Source organism: Lipophrys pholis, assembly GCF_963383615.2.
Source record: "Lipophrys pholis genome assembly, chromosome: 7".
NCBI classification, from domain to species: domain Eukaryota; kingdom Metazoa; phylum Chordata; class Actinopteri; order Blenniiformes; family Blenniidae; genus Lipophrys; species Lipophrys pholis.
The window spans coordinates 10527153-10554001 of NC_137638.1; the positions used below are offsets into that span (position 1 = coordinate 10527153).

The following is a 26849-nucleotide window of genomic DNA, read 5'->3' on the forward strand; positions in this document are numbered from 1 at the left end:
GAAGGACAGGAGTCCTTTGATCATCTGCTCATGTGCAACATTCAGTGATACAGTTAATACGCAGCTAATCTTGATGTGTGATTTAATCCTATTTACACAGGCAGGTGACATGTTTTAGAACATATCTGTGAACTGAGATTCATAATCTGATTAACAATAAAAAAAATTTAAAAATGCAGCCTTCAAAGAAAATTCCCAAGAAGAGACTATATCAGAAACGGACAGAAATGAGAGTAAAAAACAAAGAGCCTCCGCAAACATATGCAGACACAGTCGATGTGATTTGCCGCACAATAATAATGTGAATGTGTTATTTACACGCAGCAGACGAGGCTGTGCATCAAAACAAAGCGGCTTCCTCTCCCTGCCTCCCCTCTCTGCGGGCCTCAGGGCTGTGTAGCAGCTCTGCAGTCTAATGCCATTATTCCTAATCCACCCTAAACCCTCCTAATCCATGGCTAATCTGGAGGAGAGCTTTTGGAGTCCACACTCACTCCTTCCTGCTGTTCCCACCCCTCAACACACACACATACACACTGTCAACTCCTCAGAGGGAGGATTTATCAGCTAAACACACACACACACACACACACACACACACACACACACACACACACACACACACACACACACACACACACACACACACACACACACACACACCTAAGGATTTGGTAACAAACACACTGCATAAAACACACCTCTCACACCTACTACTGTATGTGCATGCAATCATAATGTGTTTTAAGAAAAAGTACTTTCTCTCTCTCACACACACACACACACACACACACACACACACACACACACACACACACACACACACACACACACACACACACACACACACACACACACACACACACACACACACACACACACACACACACACACACACACACACACACTCAGCCGCTGGCTCCTGCATATGCTAGTGGGAGACATTTGATAAGTTCAGAGCATATCTGCCTATCCTGAGCCGAGAGGATTAGCCCAGGATAATCTGTGTGTGTCTGCGCCCCTGTGTGTAAATGTGTGTGTGTGTTCATATTTGTTTCTTTTTCCTTACAATCCACCACACACTTCTCCTCCTATGTATTCTGTCTTCTCTCTCTTTCTCCCCATTTTTCTCACCCACTTTCTTCTTAACTCACAGTGACAGGCATTTTTTTTTGAGTCTTACCTCTTGAGAGAGGAAAGGGATGACTTGGGCGCAGATGGCGTTCAGCCGCTTGACGATCTCCGCCTGCAAGACAGAGAGGTGGGTGCAGAGAGCACAATCATCTTCAAACTCAGAAGCAGACAAGAAGGCGTCGTCCTACTCACCAAACCTCCAACTGTAGACATCGGCTCAGTTTGCGTTAGACTAGCAGTTTACAGTATCTTCAGGCACAAAACAGTGCAACCATTTCCAATGAAACAAAGTAAAACATAACGTACACATGAGGACTTGCAAAAGCAAAACAGTTGCTTTATTCGTAATGTTTGGACTCCTCAAAGATTCTTCAAAATAATGCTAATTTAATGGAGCAGAGCGTGCAAAGCTGGTTTGGGAACAGTATAATGACCAGATCAATATACAAAACATTAACTTTCTTAAAGGAACGACACATATTTGTAAAATTAGGAGCCACAGAGGGAGCTCAATAGATCATTAAACCAGGGACGATAAAGAGGCTCGTCCAGACAAACAACTTGACCAGTGTAAACAGTACAGACAAACTGAAAATGATATATACTGTAAATACACACACAGAGTAACAAGGCAAAGCTGACAGCAATCATGGATAATCGGAGGAGGAGAGGGACCAGAGAGTGGCACAATAACACACTGACCAGACATGGACTTAAACTAGAAACTGAAACCAGCACAAACTCAAACAAAGGAACCGTGGCTGACAGCCAAACATGAAAACTCAAGTCACAAAACTGAAAACACCAGAACCAGGACAGATCCAAAACAAAGTCTCCAAGAATCCTAAAAGTTTAACACAAAATCTGCATGTAGCTGTTACAGGATGATGTCGAAGAACATGTGCACACAATCACAAGAAGAATCAAACACTTCACTAATATAGCTGAACAAAAGATAAAATTTCTCTAAACTGAACAATTGAAACCACACATTCTGATGTGGTCGACTTTTTTGTATGTCCATAAACAACATTCACTAACTCCACCATGACACAAAAAAGTGGAGAAAAAAAAATAAACCTCAAAACAAATGTGTGTTTCCTCTACATTCTTTTAGGAGTGGCGGCCGCCATTTCCGAATCCGAGCCGCCACTCCTTCAAATTTCTATCTCTCTCTCTTTTTTTTAATTGTTGCAAACACACCACTGCTGCAAGTCTCCGCCTTCACAGCAGATTCCTCCACTGGCTCGGGTACTGGCGAGAACACCCGGGGTGTGGGGGAGAAACGGGTTTGTTGTCCCGGGCACAGGGTGGGGGGTGGGGCTCATTAACTTCCTATATGTCCTCGGCGCTCGGTGGAACAGACTGAACACAGGCAGTATTTTGGCTGCTAAAGCCAGTTTTAGTAGCTGCAGGTCCATTTCAGTGTGAAGTGAAGGTGAAACTTAAAGTGAGAGGGGGGGGTCGGAGGGTCTGAGCAGGCTGAATCAGACACTGATCAGACACTTGAATTGGGCGATCCTGCATTTTGGCCAAATAAAGTGGCCGACACAGAGAGTGGACATCATGCATGGGCAAATGGAATTACCAGCCGATGCAGAGGGCAGGGAAGTCGCACATTATTTGACAGTTTCCACTTCCCACAGTGCAAAGGTAAAATTTATACTGACTGGATAATATATAACAGCCAAAAAAAGCCTTATTTTGCAGCATAATGCTCTTCTCCTGTGAAGTAGAGGAAAAGTCAACTATTGCACTAAATTCTACAGATGGGATGAAAAAAGTTTAGCTCATGACATTTGAAGTTCACATCTAAATGTCCCACCAGAAACAGCCTGAAATACAACAGTAAATATTCATTTGTTTCCTGCTTGTGTCCAAACATAAGAAGAGTTCGTTTGGCCTCAACAGGAGATGAACAGAGAGGAGAGCAACAGGAGAGGAGAAGAGATGAGCAGGGGATGAAGGGCAGAGAAGACGAGAAGAACGGGAGAGGTTGGGAGAGGTACTCGCCCTGCTTGCCAGTACTAAGTACAGATAACTATCCCCAAAAGAGCGGATGATTCAGCCTGCATGGACAGTTTTTAACTGTTAAAACACGGGATGTTGTGGAGTTATTGCTGTAACCCCCCCCCCCCCCCCCTCGTCCCCGAGACCATGCCCCCCGCTGCTGAAATAAAGTCTGAGGAAACACTGAATGAGCTCTGATACCTCATTACGGACTGATTGATAGCTGGTCAAGACAGCGACAAATGAATCACGGCGATAATTACACATATGTTATTTAGTTATTTAGTTGCAGCCAATTTTTGCGCGATCCACAAATGTTACAGAAATCGCAGTTATCACACAGCAGTACACACAGCAGTACACACAGTAGTACACACAGACACACACACACACACACACCCTCCCTCTCTGGCACAACATCTGTGTAGTTAAACTCCTTCTGTTGGTTGCTTGTGGTGTCGGTGATCCGTGTTAACTTATTATTAATCAAAGCTGCATCCTGTTAACATTCAGCCTCATTCAGTGTCACCAGTGCTTGAGATGCCAAAGACTCACCGTGCACCCTGCAGTCTAATCCATTCACCACAGAATAATGGGGCGACCATTAGAAACACTCTTTCCCACCAGCAGAGAACAATGTGGCTGTTTATGCAAATAGAGCTGATAGGAAACTGGCAATTCTATGCAAATATACTGGTGTGTTAAAATGAGGTTTGCATCAATTTTGTATTACCTCTCTCATAACTGTCAGACTCATAATGAGCAGGTTGCACAGTTGCATAGTTATGCAAAATATGTAATTATTATGCCAGTCCATTAGAATAGACTTTATGTATCTGTTGCTTCTACATCGCCTCTTCTGATAGCTTATTTCTATCGCTGCCAACTCCAATGCATGAACAGGGAAAGCCGAAGATCAGTCACATGTCTCACAGTAAGTACGCAATAAAAAGCATTATTAGAGGCTTATAAGAGGCTTTTACTTCAAGTAAGTCAGGTAGGTAAAGTCCTTATATAAAGAACTGCAAACGTAATGCCTGTTAAACTAATCATAATCGCCTCACACACAAACAGTCACCAGTTCAAAACTGTATCCAGAAGTGCCCTTGAGCAAGACACCGAACCAAAAATTACAAATAGTTGTTGAGGACTTTGCACAGCAGTCAGAACCCTGAGTACGTGGATGAATGCATGAATGTTGTAAAACACTGTATAAGCCGTCCGTCTTTCTTTTTCTTGAGTACATTAACATTGCACATAGCTATATAAAGGTGTCTTTTATTAAAATAATGTTATTTCACTCTGTGATTGATCAGTAAGTGTATTCCTCTTCATGGCGAGGTCAGGATTGTGTGTGTTATTATATTAGCCCCTGAAGTAGTCTTCAATTTTTATTTATTTTTTTTGCTGAAGGCCGGGATAATGAACAGCTCTGCTTTCACCTCAAAGTTGTTTTATTTTATTATTATTTTTAACTGATCTTTGGGGCTGTTGTCTTCACAACCAGCCAGCCCTGGGTTGAGTCAGAATTTATTGGACTTTACTCATCTCCCTCTAGAGCCACAGAAATCCTTCAAACACCCCAAAACTTCATATCTAGTCGTGCTCTCAAAGACTTGTAAACATACTTTGATGCGGAGACCACCTGGATTACTGATGTAAGCACAACCAAAGTCATTTCAGCTGGACATATCCAAGAAAAATTAAGAGCACTTAGGGCAGGGGTGTCAAACATACGGCAAAGTGTAAATATTACAAAGGAAATACTAACAGAACCGCTGTTTCTTATTCATTACCTTGAGATCACATTGTTTTCGTGGGTGTGGCTGACGTAACACAACCCTGATGACAAGATGTTTACTGCATTTTTGGGCAAAACAATGTTCAAAAAGAACATATTAGAAACAAATTGAGGATTTTGAGCATTTTACTGTATTTTGCACCAGGACGCGTCATTTTGAAATTGTTTGAAACTCGTTTTTCTCACTTTACTCACAAAGAGAAGCGTCTGGAGACGTGCAGGCCGACCCACACAAGATCTAAATAAGGTATGTGTGGTGTGGCTGTTGAACTAAAAGTGAGTTCGACACATCTGAGTTACAGTCTATACTTACTCCACAATGCAAACATGCCACCTACATTCACTCTTCTTTTTCATTTCCTTGCAAGAGTTAAGCACAAGAGTTTCTCATGAAGTCTGACCTGGACTAACTTTTTAATCTTGTTCTTGCAAACTCAAGAAAACAAACTAATTTCTCCGTATCCACCTTTACAAATAAAGTGACGATCAAAAATGAACTTTTCAAAGGTATACCAAAGACAATATAATCCTTTTGAAAAAGTGCTGTCATCACAGTTCGACCCTGACCTGGATGAAGCAGGTACGGCTGACAGATAACTTGATTTGGCAAACTATTGAAATCACAGTGGGGGTTTTTTCATTTTTTTTTTCTCCCAATTCTCGGACTTGAATGTTTTAAATATTACTAACAGCCTCGAAAGTCGTCCACCACTGAGACCACTCATCTTTCACAATCTTTGAAAGGTTATTTTACTGCAGCACTCGCTGAACATCAATCAACATCAGCCTAATGGATGATTTGTAAATAGAAACCCCGGATCTGGCCCTCGTGAGAATATGGAGTAGCACAGCAGACAGCCGTGCACTCCAGCAGGCAACAGCAAGAAAAACGAGCGCAATTTCTGTCGACTTAATCAGCCAAATTGAATAGTCACCTACTGAAAAAGCCTTCACTGACTCAGATAAGTCCTTCAAGTCCAACACGAAGGAGCTACATCTCTAACCTCGTCGAGCACTTGGTTCGTGTGTAACCTTGGCAGAGGTGAACTTTGCTCTGGCATCAGAGGAACAGAAGCTCCCCGAGGCAACCACAAGCAAACCCACAGCAGCACACTGATATAAATCCATCAGGCTCTAGTGAAGGCAACACTGCGGCAGGATGGCACACATAGACACAACCGCGTGTGCACACACACACACGAGCTTATAGACGCTTCCACACTGCAACTTCTCAGTATTCATCTGATGCCTTGACTGAACCCAAGGGTTGGCTTTTAAAGATTATACCTCTCTCTCACTCACACTCACACACACACACACACACACACACACACACACACACACACACACACACACACACACACACACACACACACACACACAGGAAATTGCCTGATCCGACGTCCCAAAGGGAGTGCTACAAGTACAACTCACATCCAAACACAGAAAAGACGCACATACTAATCGGCGCATAGGAAGAACAGCACCTTCGTTATTTGTAACACTGAGTATGTGCGACGACATAACAGACTTCATTTCCTTTTTGAATTAACTGGTAACAGTACACAATAACACCTGCTGGAGGGAAATAAATACTGCAGGTGCAGGTAGTCATTTTACAGTTTACCAGTGTATTGTATAGTGAGTTTGGGTTTTTAAAGAAAAACTGAGTCCTGTGATTTTAGTGAGGGACTTAATTAAAGGTAGATATTTGCGGTTAAGTTGTTGGACCTATAGTGTATTGTTCGGGTTGCATTGTTTTCCCTTTTTGTGCTTGGTAGATTAATTGTTCCATGGCAATGGCCTGAATGTTGCCTTGTCAAATGGTACCACATGGGATGAGCGGCAGAACTAAATATATGGGCTGCACCCATGAAACAATTAACCGAATATTCCCTGCAAATGCCAAAATACTAGGCTTTTTTTTTTATTTTTGTTGCTACTGACTCCTGGATTTGATGATTTAAGTCTGACAAAACAAAACATATTGGGAATTTATCCGTTTATTAATTCACCACATAGAAGCTTTAGTAGTGTTCAGAAGAACCCTAGCCACAATAGCATCACACACTGCTGTGGGACGGCCTGCACCTAAAGACGTTACAAGGCAGCAGTCAGCAAAACGTTACAATCGTACAATCCAAGTGCTGTATGCAGAAACTGCATCACTGAAATATAAAAATCCTCTGCATGTTCGGGTTCCTTTGCACGTGTTGCCAACACCGGCGCAAACTGGCCTCACAGTGAAATGCAATCAAGGCCGAGCTCCTGGCAGCCCTATGAGACTGAAGATTTTGCTCTGGATTGACTGGGCATGGAGTCGTCAGCCATATCATCTTGCAGACCTTGACTGAAAATCTATAAAAGGCCGTCTACAGTTTACAAGTTCTGATAGGACGAGGAAAAAGTCGTTTTTGGGTTCTTCCACTTGTATTCGGACAAAGAATGACGTAACCTCCGTTTGCAGAACACTTGAACACATCTTGAAGTTTCCCTATTGCCTCAGTCCTATTCAGATCAACCAGTCAAACATGACATGCCAATTCTTAGAGTAGACATCACCTGATCGCTCAGAGCTGCTGAATCATCCAGAGAAATAAGAGTATTGGAGTCGTTTAAAAACCCCAGGGGGAAATTATTGGTGATCACATATTCTGTGCAAAGACAGAAAAAACTAATAATTCAAGACAATGAAATAGCGAGATTTTCCAATATACAGCATTGAGTCAATAGAAGCTGCTCAGAAAAAAAACATTTGTCAAAGTCAGATGAAATTGAGGAAACAATTTGAGTAGTTCTGATGGATGGACCTGAAAGCTATAATCACAATGCCCTGCCAGGAAAAGGCTTAAAATAGCTTCTTGATGTCTTTTGTAGTCCCTGGGCTTCATGATGAACTTAACTGAGAAATAAAAAGTTACTCTGGTCAATAGATGACACAATATACAGTCATAACAGAGGTGGGATTTTGAAAAATGTTATGTGCAAACAACATAATAAAAAAAAATCTTAATATTCACATTTTTGATCGTGGAGTCAACAGAGTTAATATGTGCTTTTAGAAATTATTTAAACATATAGCCAGCAAATAAACTGCCTCACTGCCTCGTTTAATAATTCATATGTGCAACGGGATAATGTTATACTCACTCGGGATAATTTAGAGGGTCACAAGTTAAGGGAACCTCACACCAGGTTAAAAAAATAAAGCCAGATTTAATGTGTGTTCAAATTAAATGCAGGATTAAGTCAGAAATTGGGATTATAGCAGCAGTATGAATAGTGTTAACGTCTAAATAATTAGAGATATATAAGAAATGTGACCATCACTGTCTGATTTCACCACCCTGAGTATGAGGTAGAAGGGAATTGTCCTGCTAAAGCAGCAGCGCTCGCTGTGTACAGATTTGACTTGTTTTGAATAAATGTACAAAAGGCTTTAACCCTGGAAAGAAAACAGTCTTCAGGCATCAGCAGTCATCTCCACACGTTTTACTCCAGAGGATCAATATTGGTTCATTAGTCACCGACAAATGATTCACAAACTACAACATTCTTCGATAAACAGGCGTAGCTATGTTTTATAGTCAAGTGCTCTCAATTTCTCTTACGACGCTTTCTTTTTAATACTTCTAAATGCGGCACTTCAGAGTCCATGAATAAAGTATTTTTGTAAGACACAGCATGCCTGAGCATCAACTATCAGCAGAGTTCGGGAGGCATTTAGTCTCAAGTAGACGGGGAATTCGAGGGAGGGTTGCACTCCAGTTTACCTGCGATTAGCGCAGCGCCGAAGCCACACACAAACATGCACACTCGCACGACCTAAAACACTGGCATTTTATATTCACTGTTTATCCTGGGTAGACGTCTTGAGCATACATGCCCTTTTTCAGTTTTGTTCTTTTCCACATTGCGACACACCGGGGAGCTCCCCTGCACATATTAGCCTCTGAGATACTCCACTGACGCTGTTGGTCGGTTCACCTTTAAGTGCCATGCTCAAGGGTACCTTAGAGTTAAGTGTTGAGGGAAGAATGAGGCCTTGCCCAATATTTCTTTTTTTTTTTTTTTTTACAGCTGGGAAATGATTTGGTGATCTTCCATGAAGCGAACAACAGCCTCCTCTCTGCAGTCAAAGAGAGGGATGAACAAAAGAGCTGCATGTTCCTTCAAGGAGACAGTGACTGGATGAAAGAGCACTACAGTGTTGGGGGGGGGATTATCAAATGCTGGCACAAACTGTCAACTTCAGCACGCCCTATCCAGCTCTATAAGGTGACGCACCATTGAAAGTTCAAATGGAATCAGTATCATTTTGGGCGTTTCAGTTGATAGAAATGCTCTGAACATCTTCTAATGAGCAGCGGAAAACTGGCAGCAACGGTACAATGGATTTGGCGAGTTACTACATAAACTGAACAAACTGATTTGACTTTTCTGGTTTAATCTTCACCTATTCCACAACATCCCTAAACTATCATCCTACTAAACCTAACTTTCCGTATCTACTTTCACTGGCGCATACACAACTTCCTCGCTACACAAGCTGGGACTGCAAAATAAGTTTTGTTCAAACATTGGAGATTGCGTCACATGTATTTGGTGTACTTCACCATTCACCGTAATTCATCTACCTTATAGCACTGAAGAGCACGTGATGCACCAGCCAGTCCTCTACACGGCATCATATTATGGAATAAGGACATTTTGCATCTCCACTTTATGCAGGTGACATCCTTTTGGCTCCATTGCATGAAAATGTGGATCAGCACTTCCATGGATGGCTGGGTGTCCATCAAGTGAATGACCTCCACATCATATTTAATACAAAGCAAGTATCTGTATTTACTGCCTGTATTTACCAATAACTCTATTTTACATTAAACACAAATGAATAAAAAATAAAGAGTGATTGGTTTTACTTTTTCTTTTTTTTTATTAATAAATAATTAAATGTAGCTGATGTATTTTTTTGTGCCATTTGGTCATAGCTTTTAAGTCACTTTAGAAAAAAATAACATTGGATAAGAATAACAGGCTTATCAAACATATCATTAAGTTGATGTAATTATTTTTGGGCAGCTTTATAGACTAGACGAATAGAAGAATTATCTATATTAAAAAAGCAATCAAGAATACTAACAAGCGTTGAACTTAAATTGTGTTTTTATTTGAAAAAGGAATAAAAAAAAAAAAAAAAACGATTTGGAATGTTTTCATTGCAACACATTTAAAGTGAGAATGTTTTCCTAGAGTTCGATCGGGTGTTTCGTGTCTCGTGTTTTGGTTTTGAAGAGCCGAGCTTAAGATGCTGAGATTGAAATGGAAATAAAAGCATTGGAGCAGAAACGGAAATAGAGCCACTTTTCACTGAGGCAACACAACCAATTACAGGTGACATTTTACATCAATGGAAAACCGCCGTGACTGTGGAACAAAGAGAAGGGATGTCAGACAGTTTGGCCAACATGCCTGGTCACACTGAAAATACCAAAGTCACAAAGCTTTTTTAAAAAAATGCGTCTTTTTTTTTTTTTTTTTTTTTTACGGGTTTTGTCCTTGCAGTTTGTGCGCGACCAAAGATTTAGTTCCAACAACGATGGGGACTCTTTTTGGACCCGGACCTGACCGGGAACAGATAATAAGAAATGACTGACCAGCGAGTGAGGACTCAAATCGGGTCAATCCAGGGGGCTTATTGCTAGATTAGAAGACTGTGGTTACAAAAAGCAGCGGCAACCTCAGAGGGCGGGCCACGTGCACCGGATTTCTTTTTAACCGTGGACATGAGGTACAGAAAAACTGTCTGGATAGTTAAAAAGAGTTAGCAGTGTAACATCAAAACGGGGCAAAAACGGTCTGATCTGACTGAGAAAGGTAATTTTAGGAGTAAAAAGAGGATATCTGCAAAAACTAATATTGATTCTGAATATGATTTTAGTTTTTTTTCACTTAAGAAAACCTACATGTCATGTATTACCTCGTTGATACCAGCTCACGGCACCTGTATTACAGATGTGCCATTAAAGACAGTGTCCAAAAGGAAAATAACGAAAGCAAGAAAGAGCTCAAATACTCCCACTTTAGCTCCTAACAACACAGAAATTAGATCAGGCAGGAGCCCTGGAGTCAGATTGGGTCAGATAGAAGATCAAATGTCCGCCTCCCCTGTGGAGCTTTGTAAGCACCACATCAGCACCACTTTTCACCACCAGCTAATACGCCTAATGGACCCCACTGTATAAAGGCTATATTCCCCTGTGACAGTATATGTGTGAGAGTGGGTGTGTAAAAGACACGGGGAGGGACAGTAAGAAACAACAAACGGCTTAGTACGGACAGGCTACAAAGAGCCCAGGCTGCCAAACGAAAGCTTAATGTAAAGATTCAGTGTGGTATTAATACTCTTACGTCCTCCAGGCAGGATTAGTAATGATTATATACACTGTTTTAAGGGGCTTTAAGCCAGACTATCTTCAGCCTGGGTATTTCTGCACGTTTGAAGCAATGAATCTGCTGGGACTTTCCTGCATGTTATCATCTCCTCGGCCAGCTGACATTAGAGAGGAGACAACGCACACTTTGGAAAAACCTTCCAGTTGCATTGAACACATTGAATTACATCTCAAACTTACTTGTAGAATATGAAGCATTCAGACCCCTTTTCCTTTCTTCATGCATTTCTTATTGGCTTAGTTTTAAAGTATTATTCCATTTCTTGTAAAAGACTGAATTGCCTTGCCACTGTGAATGGTGTGATGTCAATAAATATACTTCAGTCCTTCTGAAGGTTCGTTTTCTGAATCACCTTCCATTGGACAGACAACTTACGTTCACTAAAACAGCCTACAACTAACAAACACTGTCGGCTGCAAACTGTGATTAGAACCAGTATGAAAGCAATATTCCTCAATGAGAGCGATGAAACGGTTTAAGAGGTTATTTCACGTGAGATTTCTTAAAATTTATATTGATTAATTTACATTAAACAATTGTTTATCAAACAAAAAAGCTAAAAACATAAATGAACGTATAAAAAACAAACAAGCCGTTTGTCAAGAAAGATAAAAAAAAAAATTGAACTAGCCCAGTATATAAAAACTAAGTCTTTTGTAGAGTTTGGTGAACTTGTATTTTCATTTTATTTGAAAACACGGCTCGAAAATGTATTTGCTTTCACGTAAAGCAGGTTCTCCTTAATCTATGTATAAAAATGTGGAGCCTAGCTCTAAACAAACATGTGCAAACATTGAGTATCGTAAACATGGTGTTTATATTGTTGCTGATTCTGTTAGTTGATGTTCACACTTGGCATGAGGGCTTCGTTTGAAATCAATAATGGAACAATTACTGTGTTAGTACCGTCCATATGTGGAAATATAAATGCTGCTATTCAGACTCACAGCAAACAAGCAGACTGAGTTTACATGAAAAGGTTGTGAACAAACTCTGATTATTGAGATGAAAGTCTGAAGACACACAACAGTGTTACTGTGAGACGTGTGGTAATTCAGCTTTAAAGAGTACACACATTTTACACACTTGGAGGACAGATGGACTATTTCTCTAACCTTTTTCGGGGCCTTACAACTGGTCAGTGTTTTTTAAAACTGAATATATCAACTGGTGGATAAAGGTCAACTTTATTTCTAAGTGTGTGCCAAATGTTTTAAGAACTGCCTCAATAGATTTGTGTAATGTTGCATAAACCTTTACTTTTCATGAAATGATGAACCACAGTGTTTGACGTCTGGATATTAACAGTAGCTTTAATGTTGAGTGTGGACCCCCCACAATCATTCCCAAAAAAATCCCCATTCTTCTCCATTGTAAAGGTTTACACTGATTTGTTCTTTACGGGCACGTGTGTGTGGTTTAATTACACAAACAGACCACAGCACCCACTAATGGCATGGCATGCTAACTACATCTTTTTCACTGTTTCTGCTCTTTTCGTGTAAATGGAATTGGTTTTCAAAATGTTGCAGTGTAAACGATGCATTTTCACTTGAAACGTCGTATAAACTGAGCTTCAATCGCAATGTAGTGTGTTCCGTCTAGCCCTGCCCATGTGTTAAAGTAACAGACTTCTTTTGCACGGCAGCCATAACATCTATCCTGGCATGAGTTTGTTTATGTTGTTTGGTCTGATATGAGAAATGAGAAAGCTGGAGCTGAATCCAGACCTTTGACTTTCTCTCAAGCCAGATAGGGAACGAGCACTCACACCAGAATGAACACTGGTTTTGACGATGTATTGAGTAATTTAACGTAACCATAGCATTCCATTATCCACTTTAACAAGTGAGTGAAAGTGGACCTCTACTGTTGTGGAAATGTATCAGTCTTCTGTTGCTTCTGTCCTGTAAGAGTTTAACCAGTAATTTAGTATTTTCTTGACAAAGAGAAGTCAAACTAAAACAGTAATCGCTAATGCATGTGAAAAAAGGTTAGACCATAAAATATAAAGAAATAATTACAGGATGAAACCTGATTCATTGTATTGTGAAGGCTCCACTGTGACTGTACTATTGCTTTAACAGCATTCTCTGTACGTCCAAATCCAAATATTAAAGTACCTTATAAAATAAAGAGTACGTGACCAACATTGTCAAAATGAAACAAATGGCTCCCTACGCGCAGCAGTGAAATGAGCTGTCAGACCTCATTGAAATCACCGCCAGTCTTCACTATCAAAACGTCTTATTACTTCCTCCTTTCACCGCTTTCCCCCACCCGACACCTTCCTTTTTCCCCACATCCTCCACTTGCTTTATTTCTCTTTCAGCCTCGCTAATTTGCAATTGATTAGCTGTCCTCCAGCTCAGTCGCAGCCCCCCCCCCCCCCCCCCCCCCCCCCCGCCCACCCGGCCCCTCCTCACCTCCTCCTCCTCTTCCTCCCGCCTCAGACCCTGCTTACTCCTCCACACACACCCCCACCTCGCCCCCAACCTCCTCCCCGGCCTGTCCTCTCCCTCCGTCTACGAGTCAATTTCTCTTTAACGAGCATTGGTACATTTCACTCCCCGGGCAGCAGAGCCCTTCTGTGTAAATAAAACAGAGAGCAGAGCCAAAAATCAATGGGCCTATTACCCTCAGAAAATGCTAAACAAGCAATATTAGCGACTCGCTTGGTAGTGGAGGCCGACTGCCTTAATGGCCCCCGCCTCCACCTCTCCACACCGCCTCAACAGCTTCCCCCCTCCCTCTCCTCAATCTCGGCATCCACTCAACCGGCCGCATGCTTTGCATCATCAGATCGAAAGCCAAGGATAGAAAATGCACATTAACGCAAAGGCACGCCAGTGGTAGAGTCATTTGCTCCCAAAACTCACACACAAATAAAATCCGAACACACACACACACACACACACACACACACACACACACACACACACACACATAATAGAATACACACACAGGCAGAGTGTGCACACAAAGAGTTCTGGCAGAAATTAGGGATTCACTCTCCTGGCAGAAATCATCAGGCACCACACAGAGCTACAAGCTCCCCTTTTTATTTAGTCTGACTTGTCCATGTAAACACAACGTGCACAGACACACACACACAAAAATACACACGCGCAGCAGGGAATGAAGATTTAGAGCACACACACACACACACACACACACACACACACACAATTTTTCATCAGACAAGCCTGATTAGTCTCCCAATAGCTGTTTGTGTGAAACATTCACATACAAACATGCAGACAGAAACCAACAAAAACCACCGCACCCAAGAAAATGTCTACAAAACACAAGCACACACCCGCAGACATATGCTCACACGCACACGCACAAAAAAGCTAACCAAAAACTAAATAAACAGCAACAGAGTGCCGATAAATACACACACACACACACACACACACAATCAAATACAAATACACACAATCGCACACAGGTGTAAACATGTACAGTATGTACAGGTTGTCACACACACACACACACACACACACACACACACACACACACACACACACACACACACACACACACACACACACACACACACACACACACACACACACACACAACCTACTCAGCAAAGTCAACACACAATATAGATCCAGAAAAACACACGCGCACACACAGCCAGACAAAGTCCAATCATTTATCACCTTCCCCCCACACACACACACACACACACACACACACACACACACACACACACACACACACACACACACACCGAGGCTGGCGGGAAATGAATGTGTGTAGCTGGTTAGCTGTGGTTCATTTATCCTGGCAGCTGATGTGTGGTTAACACAGACATTTATGCTAATGACCTCCCGTGTTTAAAAAAAGGCAGCAATAATGTAAAGGCTCGTTAAAGGCCAAATCCTCGCTCGCTCCAGTCATTTTTCAGCCCATTTTCTTGTTCAATTAAACTGATGAAATTATTATTCACATGTGAAACGGCCATTCAACCTCACGAGGCAACCGGGCACTCTAAAATAGAACGGATGAACGATGGGATCACATTGTAAAGCAAGCTTTTTTTTCAACCCATGTAAATGTAGCCGATTATCAAATACATTTCAGACATTTCGTACAAAATAGGGGCTCATTTTTCAGCCGCATATTGGGATTTCTGGTGTTTGAAAAAACTACCCAAAAGGGTCAAATTTGACACTATTCTGAAGATGTTGAAAAACACAGTTTGCCACACATCTTGATGTAAAACAAAATGAAAGCATCAATAGATCATTTTGTATCGAAACAGAAATCTTAATCGTGATAGCAGTTTTGTTTGCGTTGGACAAAGTAAAGAGGATGTATTTTACTCATTTTATTTAACATGGTTTTGTTACATTTTGTCTCCTGTTTTGATTATTTTTGTAAAAGTGTAATAATCTTTAGGGAAATCAGAAGTGTGGCTCTGCAGGTAACTGGATGACTAATGACAAAGCAAGGATATCAGGCAGGAAATACTTTCAACCCAAAAAAGCTCAATATTAATATGAGGGGACAAAAACCATTCAAACTTCTTGCGAAACCGAGAGAAAAAGTGTAATTTGCAGCTTCTATGAAATATTGGTCTTGGAGAAACACTCAAAAAGATGTGACTCAGTCTTAAAATTCAAAATCGTTGAGAAGAGGTTCAGCTTTTTCTTTAGAAATTACTGTGATATATTTCCAGAAATGTCCAGATTTCCTGAGCTTTGGCTGGTATAACATCCTAGAAGTCAACAGCATCTACAAATTTAATGCGGGTGTTAATCTCATTTACACATGTGCTCCATTTGGACACAGTTTAGTCGGAATCGGTCTCACTTCTTCAGGCATAATTCTTTCTTACCTGCTTGTGCATCTCAATGTTCAGTCCGTATGACATTTCGTAATACTGTGAAAGGAATAAAAGCCAGATCAGAGTGGGGTCAATCGCACATTTCTTCTCCATTCTTGCCCGTTTGTGCAGACAAATGGACTCACCATCACATAGTGTCTCTGCATCTCTGTTTTCTCGCTGGCCAGTTTCTCACATTCCAGTTTCAGGCTGCAAGGCAGAGGCGAAACAAGCATGATCAAAAAAAAAAAAGGGTATTGCAATCACACTTTGAATATTTGATTGATCCTGGTCCATTCAACGAGACTAAGGATGACACTTGCAGAGTCTCTCCCACCTATCATTTTTAATGGGACTTTCTTAACAAGAGTGCAGTGAAAGAATAAAAGAAAATTGATAAATAAAGTTGTGTGGATCGTGCCGGTCCCCCCCTGCAGACACAGGCACTTACTCAGCAGGTGCAGCGCAGTAATTAATGGATCAATGGACGACCACACAAACCTCATCATACATTCTTACAGGGGAGGCATAAACTGCACCATCAACAAAAAAGCAACCTTATATAATGAGGATCCATTTTACACAAAAGCCAGCGTCTATGAAATGTTGTGTGTAACAGGAAGTCTTGTATGTGTCTCTATGTGAAGCTTTTGGGCATCTTTAAAATAAAATCATCAGGCGTATGACAAACCTTTATAGGCAGATTCCACAAAGCCAGATATTTCAACGTAATGAAATATAATTTTGAGAATTAGATAACAAAAAAAAAGAAAAAAGAAAAAGTAATGCAGTTTTTTGGTGGAAATATGAGCCTGGGTTTGAGATTGAGAATGTGTAATTTTCTGGAGTGTATCCATTCAAAGAGCTATTGTTCTCATCCCGCAGACTGATAATGCTGTTAGACATCTAAAATGATATTAGGTATGATAAGAAATTGAATAAAAGACAAACATTTGGATAAAGGAATGGTTGAACGATTCTTGTTCAAAATAAAAATAAAACATCCTTTTAAAGAAAATATCCCGGAGCACAACCCTTCTTGGACCAATGACGTATTCTAAGCATATCTGACCTGCCCTTACTACCCCCCCCCCCCCCCCCCCCCCCCCCCAACCTTTTTTTAAGCAAATCAGCACCTCCCTCCTTGTTTGGGTTTCAGCGATGTGAGACAGTTTGATGTGGGCGGCTGCAGCATTAAGGATGCAGCACACTCTCCTTGGCTCAACCTGTTCAGCTCTGGGATTGGCCGGCACACTGGACGTCTGGTTCATCTCACCAGGTGATTGGGTAATAATTACAGGGTGGCCAGAAGTGAGCGATTATTATGCATTGGTATCGTGCTTTTGGTTCTGCCCTTAGCAATGTATTTCACACTTCATCATGTTGGGTGAAAAAGTATTTCACACCACTTGCACCTGCAGAGAGAGACGCGCATACCAAGGTTGATGAGGTTTACCTGTGGCTGGTCACCAAGTGATAGATGGACCTGAGACAAAGGTGGACTGCTGGTGTATTAAGCGCCATTGACTCGTATTAAAGGAGGGCTATTTCACAGCACCTACTGAGGAATATTTAGGCCAAAGTGGAAATGTTTCCTATTTCACTCCAAACTTACACAAAAATCACCTTCTGTACTGTGTTTCATGTCATTGCATCATGCATTTGCCTAATATTTTGGTCATACTTCATGACTCACGGATGACTGGTGCACCGAAGAATCACACAGATCAACCTTTTTAAAATGTAAGTTTCGTGCCAGTTTCATGTGGACATTGTGGATGAAGGCAAATGAAAAATTCCATTATTGGCTTTTCTTGGATCATTTTCTCTGTCAAACACTGGCCTGGACTATAAATGAAAAAAGGGATCAATTGCAACTTCCTCTAGCCCAAGGTGACTTTTACAGTGTCTTGCTATGCTTGATCAAGCGTCTACAACCCCTTTTTACCCGAAGAAATGTAAAACAAACCAGAAGTGCAATTCATTCAAGAAGGGAAAAATAAATATTTTGGCCACTTCTCTTTCAATAGTTAACCTTTGCATTTATTCCTCATATTAGTAAATTTATCTGCAGCTCTAACAGACCCTGATGAACAAACAGGTCAGCCCTACATCCATCCTCATAGCATCATAAGAAGCATCACAAGTCTTCTCTCTTCTGGCATGTGAGATGACATTTCCATTCGCACCATCCTCGGTCTCACCTGTGATACTGGGCTTGCAGGAACTGAAACTCCTCCTTGATCCGGTCGCAGGACTCGGTGACCGTGAACTTGAACGGCTGTCCCGGCTGGTGGGGGACCTCGACCCAAAGCCAAACAGCGTGCGTGGGGAAGAGAGGAAGAACTGAGCCACCAAAGTTCAGGGTCACGACACACACTGGCAGGACTGTAGCTGACAAAGGGCCTCTGTGAGACGGATGGCCCCTTTGGTTTCACTCGGTCTCCTCACACGTTAGCCCACGCACACTCACAGACACACGGATACACAGCTGCAGCAGTTTAACAATGAGCGCAATTGTGCGTATGAGCGCGCAGTGGCACGGAAACTTGATCTAAAGCGATTACGCATCAAGCGCGCGGTTGTTAATCTGCTCTGTTTTTGACATACTGCCGTTTGGAAGCTCTGTACTTACCGGATGCCGTGCCGGGGGGTACATCTTGCTCAGATCCCGAATCATTAAAAATGTATTGTAAAGTTCATCCAAGTGAACACGAAAACAAAACGACTTGAACCGATCAGTCCCCGTGCGTAAAAAGGTCAGTCAGTGGCTGATCTGCGGTCTGCGCGCATCTTCCGCGAAGAGTGGAAACATCCTCGTACCTTTGGTTCGGAACAAAAAAAATTATTCAAAAGTCCATTCAGGTAATAAAAACAGAAGTTGTCTCCGTTTTGTCCAAAAATCTCCAGCGCCTTTTTTTTTTTTTTTTTTTTTTTTTTTTTTTTTGGTCTTCTGTGCGCGCAAAGCTAAATGTTCACCGTCGGAACTCAAAGCAATCTTCTATTTTCTCTGATTTCCCACAGAGAGAATCAACTTTTGCCTCATCGTGACCCTTCTTGTCCACGGCTGAGCTCCTTCGTTGTCACGCTTTATTATTTCCTCCAGCCTCCTTCAGTTCTCCATCCTTAGACCTCAGAGAGAGAGAGAGAGAGAGAGAGAGAGAGAGAGAGAGAGAGAGAGAGAGAGAGAGAGAGAGAGAGAGAGAGAGAGAGAGAGAGAGAGACCACCTTCACAGACTCCTGCAGCCTCAGCCCCCTTCTGCCCCTGCGACGACACATTTACAAGCAACCAGTCGTACGAGCGCAAATTAGATATTCACAACAATTACACGAGCTCGTCGCCGTGACGTCGGGACGTGTAGTTTAATTCACGTCAGTCGATAATAAGCCCTACAGATGTGCTTCTGCTGTAAAGAACTACAACTTCCCGGCTCCTCCGCGAAACACCCCCAAAGCCAATGGTGTGTGGTCTCAGGGAGGAGCGTCCATTAAACATAACCAATGGCGACGCAAAGGTGCGCATGCTGCGCATCGTTCTCCTGCCACTCACCCGCAAAGTGTCCAATCGCGTGCAGCTGGATGCGATTTATGCAGACGCCCCACGTGGGGGGCTCGATCTGGTACTAAAAGATGTCACAGGGATTAATCTGGAAACTATCTGTTGACTTACGTGTGCTTTATAGAGACTTGGAGGCAGAGGGGAGCATATGGCCCCAGGTGCTCCATGTTTTTCCCTCGTATTTTTTATTTTTTTGTTTTAATTGAATCATCTATTAGGCAGTCTCCTATTATGCCCACAGATTGCATGTACAAACCTGCAATTAAATTCTCATCGAGCTCTCTCTTATGTGCCCCAGCCTGCTTGTATAGGATGTAAATCATATAGAAAAGGCATAATAAGGTGTATTAGTATAATTTACTGAACGTGGTGTCATATCAGGCTGTCTTTTAGGGTGTTTTGCCTGGAAAAAAAAATTCTATTTTATTAAATATGTGCTCTTTTATTGATTGATGTAACTGTTGTACATTGCAAGGGAGGGAAAAGTATATCTAACTAAGTAACAGAACCAAGCAAGTCACCTAGTGTATTAACTACTGACATGTCTGGTAAAAGTACTTATATTCAGCATAGCTGTGATATGTTCAAGCCTGGGTTGGGTTAGAGTTTGGATGTTCTTCAGGTGTGGATTTTTCTCTGCATGGTTTTCAGCTTCTTCCCACTTTCATAAAACCGAATCAGGTTGTCTGTCATGTGTTTGTCCTGCGATGCACTGATGGGTGTATCCCACCTTCGCTCATAGTCAGCCGGGATGGGCTGGCCCCAGTGCTTCTCATTTTGATCAAGGAAAAGAAAGCACATACAAGGCCCTTCAACGATTCATTTGGCTGAGATGTTTTCATTCTTCATTTTACACTGATACACCGATGACTTGTTTTAGTAGCTTAACAGTTAACACCACATGATTGTACTAATTACTAAACAAGTCTCTGCTGAATTATCTCACTGGCTTTTAAAAAAAAATGTCTGCAGAGGTACCAACATGCTGAAAACATCATTTCTATCTTGTATAGGAGGTGTTGGCACAACCGTTGAAAAATGAAAAGGTACACAAATCTGAAAGCTTTATTTTGCTGTATTTCTGAGCATAACACTGGGAAAATTGCTTTGTGGTGTAAATAAAAGAGAAATATTGCACTGTGACTCGACTATATTGATAAAATTGGATCAGGCGTTGAGATAACATACAGTGACTCAGTAAGTGCAATAACACCATACTAAGACTTAAGTGTAATAATATCATTACTCCTGCATGGTGTAATCCTCACATGAATGATTTAATGCATGTATCACTTTTTGTCCTGCACTGTAGATTCAAATGGCTCTCAAATATGAGTTTTGTCTTTAACATTACCGTGAAGGGTTACTACATTACAGAATGACTGATGTTACTTACAACCAATAGCAGTTGATGTCATATGAGACGGTAAATCGAATTACCACCAATGAAGCTCCGTCCATCAATTTCTTCCTAAAATGGTCTGAAAATCTATTTTCATCTGTTGTGAATTTACCTTCTTGTGTCACTGCAGCCAAATGAATATTAATTAGAATGTCTGTATAATTCCTCACACGTCAAATATAAGCAGGGAGTGATCACTGGGTGTTTTGTTAGATGCATACGGAGCTATCATCCACTCAAGAATGGCGTTTTGCTGAGTAAACCTGAATATCATGGCTATGAGTCGCTCTCACACCGCTGACACAGTTCACTTTGGGGGAATGAGTGTATAGAGTGTGTCAGCTTTCATTTGTGGCTGTGAGTGGATGTTCGGTGTGGGTAGATGAAACACTGCTGCTGGGTCAGCAGCTCTCCAAACCACTGCCTTCAGTCATTTAGCACGACGAACAGACTGTGTCATAAAATCTTAATTGTCACGTGTGCATTACACTCTTTATTACTCTACTTTGTAAATGTGTTGATATTTTTTTTATTTGCGATTATCAGTGTGCACAGAAACACACCGAGATGTACAAACGGTTATCCACAATATGACAACGCGTCAATCCTTTTTTCCTCCTCTGTCTTTTCTGTTGTTTCTGCCTCATTTTCACACACACACACACACACACACACACACACACACACACACACACACACACACACACACACACACACACACACACACACACACACACACACCAGCCATTCAAATACACACTTCTATCTAGCTCACATACAAACTAATATCTCAGGTAAGCACAGGGCCTAAAGTGACCTGCTGTCGTGGTGCATGAATCCACTAAGGCTCTGAGAAGGTAATATCATGCCCTCCCTCTTCCCCCTCCAAGGGTTGAGCCATGATGTGGACGAGCAGAGGAGGTGCCGGGGTGAAAGAGGGGGGGGTGCAGGTGAGGAGGAATAAACAGATTTATTTGCCTGCGCCCCTCTCTGATTATTTTGCCCCTGCCTTTTGTTCCAGACCTTATGAAACCCAAATGTCAAGTGAGGCGAGGGCCTCATATCGAGGCCTGTCAATCACAGCCCTCTGCGCACCTGAAACCCTGACGCCGGATTATTGGCTTTAACACAAGGGCTGCCTTTGCCGCCAGGCACGATGCCTCAGACGACTCGGCAGCCAAGTTTTTTTTTTTTTTTCACCCCCTTTTTTTTTTCTTAAGAGGAACTTCATTTGGCAGCTGATGCACAGGAGATTGCACTGGGGCGGATTTTGAAGGGAGATATGTGGTGAGCTGAATGTGTTTGTGTCTTTGGCGGGGTGGGGGGGCAGAGTGGCTTATCCAGGAGAGAAAGGGGGGTGGATTAACACGGGTTGTGGTGGGGAATGGGTGCTGAAGAAACCCGACCTTAACATCTTGCTCGGTGCACTGATCCCCCCACCAGATATCAGTGCCTGTACATGTGTCTCATAATCCCCCCCCCACCCCGCCATCATCTCCTCTCTCTCTCATACACACACACACACACACACACACACACACACACACACACACAAACACACGAGCATCTGCTGTATCAGATTTAGCATTACATTTGTTTTGGTAGTGCGACTATATGATCAAATTCAACAGGATCCAAATGTGTTGCTAAATAATTTCCACTGTAGATGAAAGTAAAATTAATGGACTTCATCCATTGATAGGAACTTCCTGCACTTCACAACAGCATCAGTGTGGGGTTGTTTTAGATCAGGGTTGTCTCAGCACAGTTTAAACACCGTAAATCATCTCAAATGAGTCCGTCCAGAGGCATAATAATCTTCAAACAACAACATCTCCAAAGTTCTCCATAGAAGGAAGCCTGGCAAAATGTTATTTTGGTTGTTAATGCAAAATCTAAGCTTTGCATTAAGTTATGTCAGCTAATTTCACAAATGTAAGACTTTCCGTGAACAAGTTAGGAATAGCAGGTGCTTTTAATGAATAATTGCTGCGAATGTGAAATTCATCTGGTGGGTCGTCTGGTGGACAAGGCTGAATTAAGTGCTTGGCTTGTGTCTGAGCTGCTACTCCATCCTGAGCGAGTAAAAACCTGTTATTTTGAAGTTTTCGTTGAAACAACTCTCTTACAAAATTAAAGAAAAGAGATTCAAATGTTGTGTTAATGCTGAGACCAGACTGTTTCGCCATTTCCTAATTTAAGGAGTTCGGGTTCTGGCGACATGAAATGGAAAAAAAAAACACACACAAAAAAAACAAGGGCATGTTGACTTGTAAGATATATTTCATTTTTGAGAACAACTCGTACTCATTCCTAAGGTGTAAATAATACATGCTTTCCTTAAAAAGTACATGTTCACCATCATTCAACAACTGTGCGTGTCACTATTAGAGAAGTTCACGTATTCACAGAAAAACACCACAAAGCCGTCTAAAGTATGTGTATAATGACCATCAAGACTTGTCACCGTCTAATTTCTTCCCGAAAATATAGCGAATTGTCGGCTCGAGTACACGATTCGCAACTGACTTCCAGTTTGTATTATGCCCAGTAACGAGGAATGTGATTGGTCAACTTGATACCATGTGGTGTATACGTTTTGAAAGGCGGTCTGTGATTGGTTCGTATTTGTCTGACTCATCCTGGTGTGTTCCAATGCCGGAGCAGAGCGGAGGAATTTTCTTTCAAAATGCTGAGGGCTTGTTGAATTATATCTGCAGAATCCACACAGGAGGGACTAAATCTTTGAACCTATGATCGATCTGAATTTTTCTTTTCCAAAATGTTGACATGCGTTTGGATGTCTACACGTTATTTAGTAGTCCAAAATGCAGTAGAGTTAGAACAAGCATGGGTCATGATTGTCTAGCCTCTTGGTGTTTTTGATAAATCCACAGAGACCCAGGATCCAGGGAGATAGTTAGGCAAGGCTTGGTTTGGTTCATGGTGAACAAATGTGGTTAAGAAATTTAAAAAAAGAACATTTCACTTTCTTTACTTCTTTCTATACACCTCAAATCTCAACTGAGACAACTGCAGACCGTTCAATGTCTTCCTGGCTTCCTCATTTTTATATACTATTCAACATGAATGGTCACAGATGGTAATAATATATCCATTATCGAGAAATGTAGAAGATGATGCTGTTTATTTTTGCATGACAATAAATCTTATTGGACACGCATCGTATTAAGGCAAAGCTTGCTCTGTTTTAGCAGGTACTTAACCAGGTTGTCTGCACTGAGGATGTTACGTTCCCATACTGTAGGTCGATCAAATGGATCTTTATCTAACAAGGTCTCTTGACAGGCCAATTAAACTTCAGACAGGGGAGGACATTTAAAATATTAAAAGCCATTTTATGGAGCTCGTGGGATCGTTTTTATAGTATAAAAGCAATTACAATGTCTTTTCCTACTCAGGAATATTACATGAGACCAAAAGTTACTTTTACGTTCTAAAATGATGAAGTTGTTCAAAAAGCTAAATCTAATAAATGTCAGCCGGTGTAATAATGTTGAAACAACAGTCTTGCAGACCTCTGTTGCCGTCCCGCAGGTCAGCAGGGTTACACAGTATATTTACTATGAGACAAGCATATTGTCCTTTCAACACTACATCACCCTCTGGGTATATAGAATGACCTGCCTGTCATTGGCTTCTGTGTGTGTTGGGGTTCTCAGTGTCTTACTAATCACACTTCGATGAGCACTAACCACTGGACCGTGTTCTTAAATCTCCTGTCCTTACAGCAAGCTACGCCTAAATCCCCCATGGTTGCCCCTTTAACACGTCATTAATCCCCGGCGGCCTCCCCCTTTGAACAGAGAGCTTGTGTGAAGGGATAACCAGGCCTCCTCAGACACAGAGACGGAGAGGCGGAGGTAGCGCCGAGCTGGATTTACTCCGCTACCAGCAGGTTAATCCTGCCTCCGCACTGAGTGAACGAGGGGAGGGAGAGGGTGTGTGTGTGTGTGTGTGTGTGTGTGTGTGTGTGTGTGTGTGTGTGTGTGTGTGTGTGTGTGTGTGTGACAGAAAAGGGTGGGGGGGCATCTTTATTGGAGACAGTTAAGGATCGGCTTCATCTCGGTAACGACTCTGGGGGAACATCAGCATCTGGTGCTCAAAGTCATCCAGTCCCCCCTGAAAGGAGCATACAGATTGTTGCCATTTCTTTATTAGATTACAAATGGATGGATGCAAGTGTTTGTGCTGATAAAAAACCAAAATAGCATGGAGCGACCAGATGACGAACAGACCGAGATGCTGAAAGCAGGGTGGGGGAAGAAAGACGGAGGTAGATGAAGAACAATTAATTACCGGGGAAGTGATGGCATCCAGAACGCCTGAGAACAGAAATCCTGAGGGCGCAAACAAAGCAAAGAGCTAATGAGAGATACAATGTCCCTGAACATGCATGACACCAGTTTCTGGAGACACTCTTATTAGTATCATCAATAGATTTACCCAATTTAGCATCAGTATATAGTCCCGAGGCATTTAAAGAATGTTTAGACTACGTTGTCAGGTAGCTGTCAGATAATATAAAAATATTCCACTCTCTTCCTAATGTGCTGTTTGACACTTTTGACTTGTCTGTGTAATGTTAGATCTTGAAGCGTAAAACAATTTTTCTTTAAATCTTATTTTTTTTAATCAAAGCAGAGTGATGTCAGTACAGTATAAGCAACTGTGCACACCTGAAGCTGAACACAAGACACTCATTTGTGTGTATTAGTTTTTAATTGCATGGGAATTAAACATGTACTCTACCAATCATTTGAACCTGGTCCCCCTCGTGAGACTTGGTAAATTATCTCCCAATGACGAAAACAGTTGTTCTTTGTTGATATAAAGGATTGATGTAATCTGTTTGTTGCTTGTTGCTCTCTGTCTCTGCCCTCACCTTTTCTCTCTTTATATTCACAAACTCCAACCAGACCAGAAAGTCTCCACCTCTGAGCCTGGTTCTGCAGGTTTCTTCCTGTCAAAAGGGAGTTTTTCCTTTTAAACCATTACTGATCGTGTTGGAGTTGCCATTATACTGCCATTGTTTATTTGCCATTTAGTAGGTCTGTTTGTATGGATGTAGAGCATTATTCAAATTAGTCTTATGAAGGGAACATGTCTGGGTGTTATTTGGGCATTAGGATGAATGTTAAGTGTCTATTATGGTGGGGAGTTTAACAAAAAAAAAGGCAACTTCTTTGATGAAGACCAACCAATTCAATTCAATTCAATTCAACTCAACTCAACACAGTTTTCTTCCAGCACCTATGATGAAGTTGTTACAGAGAGAAAAGTCTCATCACAGAGAAAATGTGAATGTTCATATATCTTAAATACATACTTCAAGATATGATTCCACCTCAGTTCGCACATATTTGCTTCAATGAGACAAATCAATTCCACCCATTCACACTAAGCAGCATGTGAGCAACGCTGGTAAAGCAAATAGCTGCTCAGTTTAATGCACTGCATTCACGAGGCCACAGAGCGGCTGTCAACTTTTGGATGCAAAAAGTCGCTGCCTTTGTCTGCAATGCAGAAGAGTCTCAGATAGGCAGTTGGACGTTTAACATTCTGTCTCCTCTTCAGTCTAAAAGACTAATCAGCCACTCGGCGGGGCTCTGGCTGCTAACCA

The 26849-nt window shown here is 41.7% G+C and overlaps 1 protein-coding gene across 11 annotated transcripts in view; it reads right to left on the minus strand.

Annotated features, from left to right (window-relative positions):
* Nucleotides 1–18924, minus strand: part of LOC308112469 (transducin-like enhancer protein 4) — a gene marked incomplete at both ends in the record, with an annotated part of 43825 nt that extends 24901 nt beyond the window's left edge. For 8 of the 11 annotated variants that reach the window (XM_080468001.1, XM_080468010.1, XM_080468008.1 and 5 more), the window contains 5 exons: nt 1184–1246; nt 16257–16301; nt 16391–16454; nt 18449–18546; nt 18880–18924. In XM_080468001.1, coding sequence (XP_080324127.1) covers nt 1184–1246; nt 16257–16301; nt 16391–16454; nt 18449–18546; nt 18880–18924 — 315 coding nt within the window. Of the gene's footprint in view, nt 1–1183; nt 1247–16256; nt 16302–16390; nt 16455–18448; nt 18547–18879 lie in introns of those variants that run through there. The other 3 variants (XM_080468006.1, XM_080468005.1, XM_080468002.1) reach the window with 2 other exon arrangements.
* Nucleotides 18925–26849: the final 7925 nt, after the last annotated feature.